We start from the raw sequence: 2776 nt of genomic DNA, 5'->3' as shown, positions 1-2776 counted from the left end.
CAAACCCAGAAAATAATAAATGTTCTGTTGTCCCCGCAGTGAGGATCAGCATGCTTGCGGGACATGTTTGACTGGGCGAGTGAGTCGGAAATGCAAGCCGCCGGACACGACACGGCAGGAGCTCACTAAGGCGCCGAGCGTACAGACTATTTTTTTACATCGGCCTGCGAGCCCTTGATTTATCATTCTGGCCCACGAGCCACCTTTTTGTTTTTGAAAACTGAGAATAAATACACGCCAACCGGCGCTGTTTCGCCTCCGCCTGCCTCCTCATCCTCATTCCCTGGCCCTGCGTCAGAACACACCTCCACAAGTGATCAATTGGGATTTTGGATGGAATTCTAGATTCATCACCCTCGGAATGTAACATACCGGCCAATTCTCCTGAGGTAGACTGGACTCTACTTATAACAGGACTCTAAAGGCATCTACCATCACGCTCCTGTGTTCTTATTTCTGAAAACTCCAGATTCCAGATTCTGTCTATTTGACAGAGAGGTGAAGTTGCAAGATTAGCTTGTTAGACATTAACACAAACTCTATCTTCAAACTATCTTCCTGATGCAACCTGGCAACCCAAAGTCACGGAATAAAATTGCCTGTTTTCTAGTTACGGTATAGTAATTAATTAATGCAGCTTCTTCATTGCTGTCAGGCCAGCCATGCCGGCACACACACAGTTAATTTGGTCTGTTTTTCTTTCTTTCTTTCCATTCATATTCATACACAATCAATCACGATACAGGCAGCTTTCAGATGTACTTTTCTTATCACTTTATAATAATGAACAAATGGGAAATCATCCTGACGGTTATGGTCTCTGTCTGTGTTTTGTGCTCTACAGGTTGGAGGGAACACCAAAGGCTGGAAAAGCTGAGCTGTTGTTTTCTCCCACTAAGTCCTGCTGCAGGCTGGATCCACTGAGCCACACAGCTGATCCTGGCGACTGAGCCTGATCTCCCTTCTCTGCAGTTTGTTTGTGTTGTTGTATTTAAGCCTGGGGGCCGCGGGGCCTCAATCTGGATAAACTGCAGCCATGGAGGTGGCTCTGGTAGATTTGGAGAGCCTGGACGACATTGACAGCAGCTTAGATGATGAGCTGGCAAACTATGCAGACGAGACCACGGCTCTCACGGTGGACATACCTCTGGAGCACAGCAGCCCGAGCAGCAACCACCGACTGCGGGTCAACCAACTCTCCTCCTCTCCCTCCCACCACAGCCCTGTGCCCTCCTGCATCTGGGAGCACTCAGAGTCAACACCTACCCCACAGAAACAGACACTGGCAGTGCCCCAGTCCCCTACAATGCTGAGCACAGACAGACAGGCGCGCGCTAGCTGCGCCAGTTTGATCTCAAACTGGAGGTTGTTGCTGAACAGCGAAGGCACCAAGGAGAGCGAGACTATCTTCAGCCGACTGGCGAAGGAGTGCTGCGAGGACCTGTTTGTCGATAAACGTGGGCTGGACGATGGGGACCAGAAAGTCATCATCAATATTGCCGGCCTTCGCTTCGAGACCCAGCTCAAAACACTGGACCAGTTTCCTGAGACCCTCCTGGGGGACCCTTTGAAGAGGATGGACTACTTTGACCCAATGAGGAACGAGTACTTCTTCGATCGTAATCGCCCGAGCTTTGATGGGATTTTGTATTACTACCAGTCAGGCGGAAAGATCAGACGTCCAGCCAATGTCCCCCTCGACGTGTTTGCGGACGAAATTGTCTTCTATGAGCTGGGAAATGAGGCCATGGAGCAGTTCCGAGAGGACGAGGGCTTTATAAAGGACGTGGAAATCCCACTGCCAACCAGTGAAATGTCGAGGCAATTCTGGCTGTTATTTGAATATCCGGAGAGTTCCAATGCAGCGCGAGGCGTCGCATTGGTGTCCGTTTTTGTTATTGTCATCTCCATTATCATCTTCTGCATGGAAACGCTGCCAGAGTTCAGAGACGAAACAGACCCAATCATGCCCACCGTGATGCACCTTTTCAACCATTCCGGCTCCCTGGACCCGCCAAGCTCGAAGGCCACGACCTTCTCAGATCCATTCTTTGTCATCGAAACGGCATGCATTGTCTGGTTCTTCTTTGAGCTTTGTGTACGTTTTTTGGTCTGCCCCAGCAAGAGGGATTTCTTCCATAACCTAATGAACATCATCGACATTGTGTCCATAATCCCTTACTTTGTCACCGTCGTCACAGAGCTGGTGACCACGCCCGAGGAGAACTCGGGTCAAAACATGTCCCTCGCCATTCTGCGCATCATCCGCCTGGTCAGAGTGTTCCGTATTTTCAAACTCTCGCGACACTCCAAGGGGCTGCAAATCCTGGGGCAGACTCTGAAGGCCAGCATGCGAGAGCTGGGCCTTCTCATCTTCTTCCTCTTCATCGGAGTCATCCTCTTCTCCAGTGCGATCTACTTTGCTGAGGTTGACGAGCCCAACACGCAGTTTGTTAGTATACCAGATGGGTTTTGGTGGGCTGTAGTCACCATGACCACTGTGGGCTACGGGGACATGTGTCCGATCACCATGGGGGGTAAGATGGTGGGCACCTTGTGCGCCATTGCCGGCGTGTTGACCATAGCTTTGCCGGTCCCCGTTATTGTCTCCAACTTCAACTACTTTTACCACAGAGAGACGGAGGCGGAGGACAAGCAGCCCCTGGCCGACGCCGTGGAACAAGCCATGAAGGCCGACACAGTAACCATGGGGAGCAACACCTCGCTTAATAGGGCCAACGGCGTCCTGCAGAGTGACAATGGGAAACCATTTTAG

General features: G+C 50.9%; 1 protein-coding gene across 1 annotated transcript; it reads left to right on the top strand.

Annotated features, from left to right (window-relative positions):
• Window positions 1-1036: 1036 nt before the first annotated feature.
• kcna10a (potassium voltage-gated channel, shaker-related subfamily, member 10a) lies at window positions 1037-2776 on the top strand (the record flags this gene model as incomplete). Its single annotated transcript, XM_080015214.1, has 1 exon — window positions 1037-2776. The coding sequence occupies one exon, from the start codon at window positions 1037-1039 to the stop codon at window positions 2774-2776; it is 1740 nt and encodes a 579-aa protein (XP_079871340.1).

The sequence above is a fragment of the Zeus faber genome (assembly GCF_960531495.2).
Source record: "Zeus faber genome assembly, chromosome: 15".
Classification (NCBI taxonomy): Eukaryota; Metazoa; Chordata; class Actinopteri; order Zeiformes; family Zeidae; genus Zeus; species Zeus faber.
The sequence above is the reverse complement of the archived record's forward strand: the minus strand, read 5'-3'. Positions and strand labels throughout refer to the sequence as shown.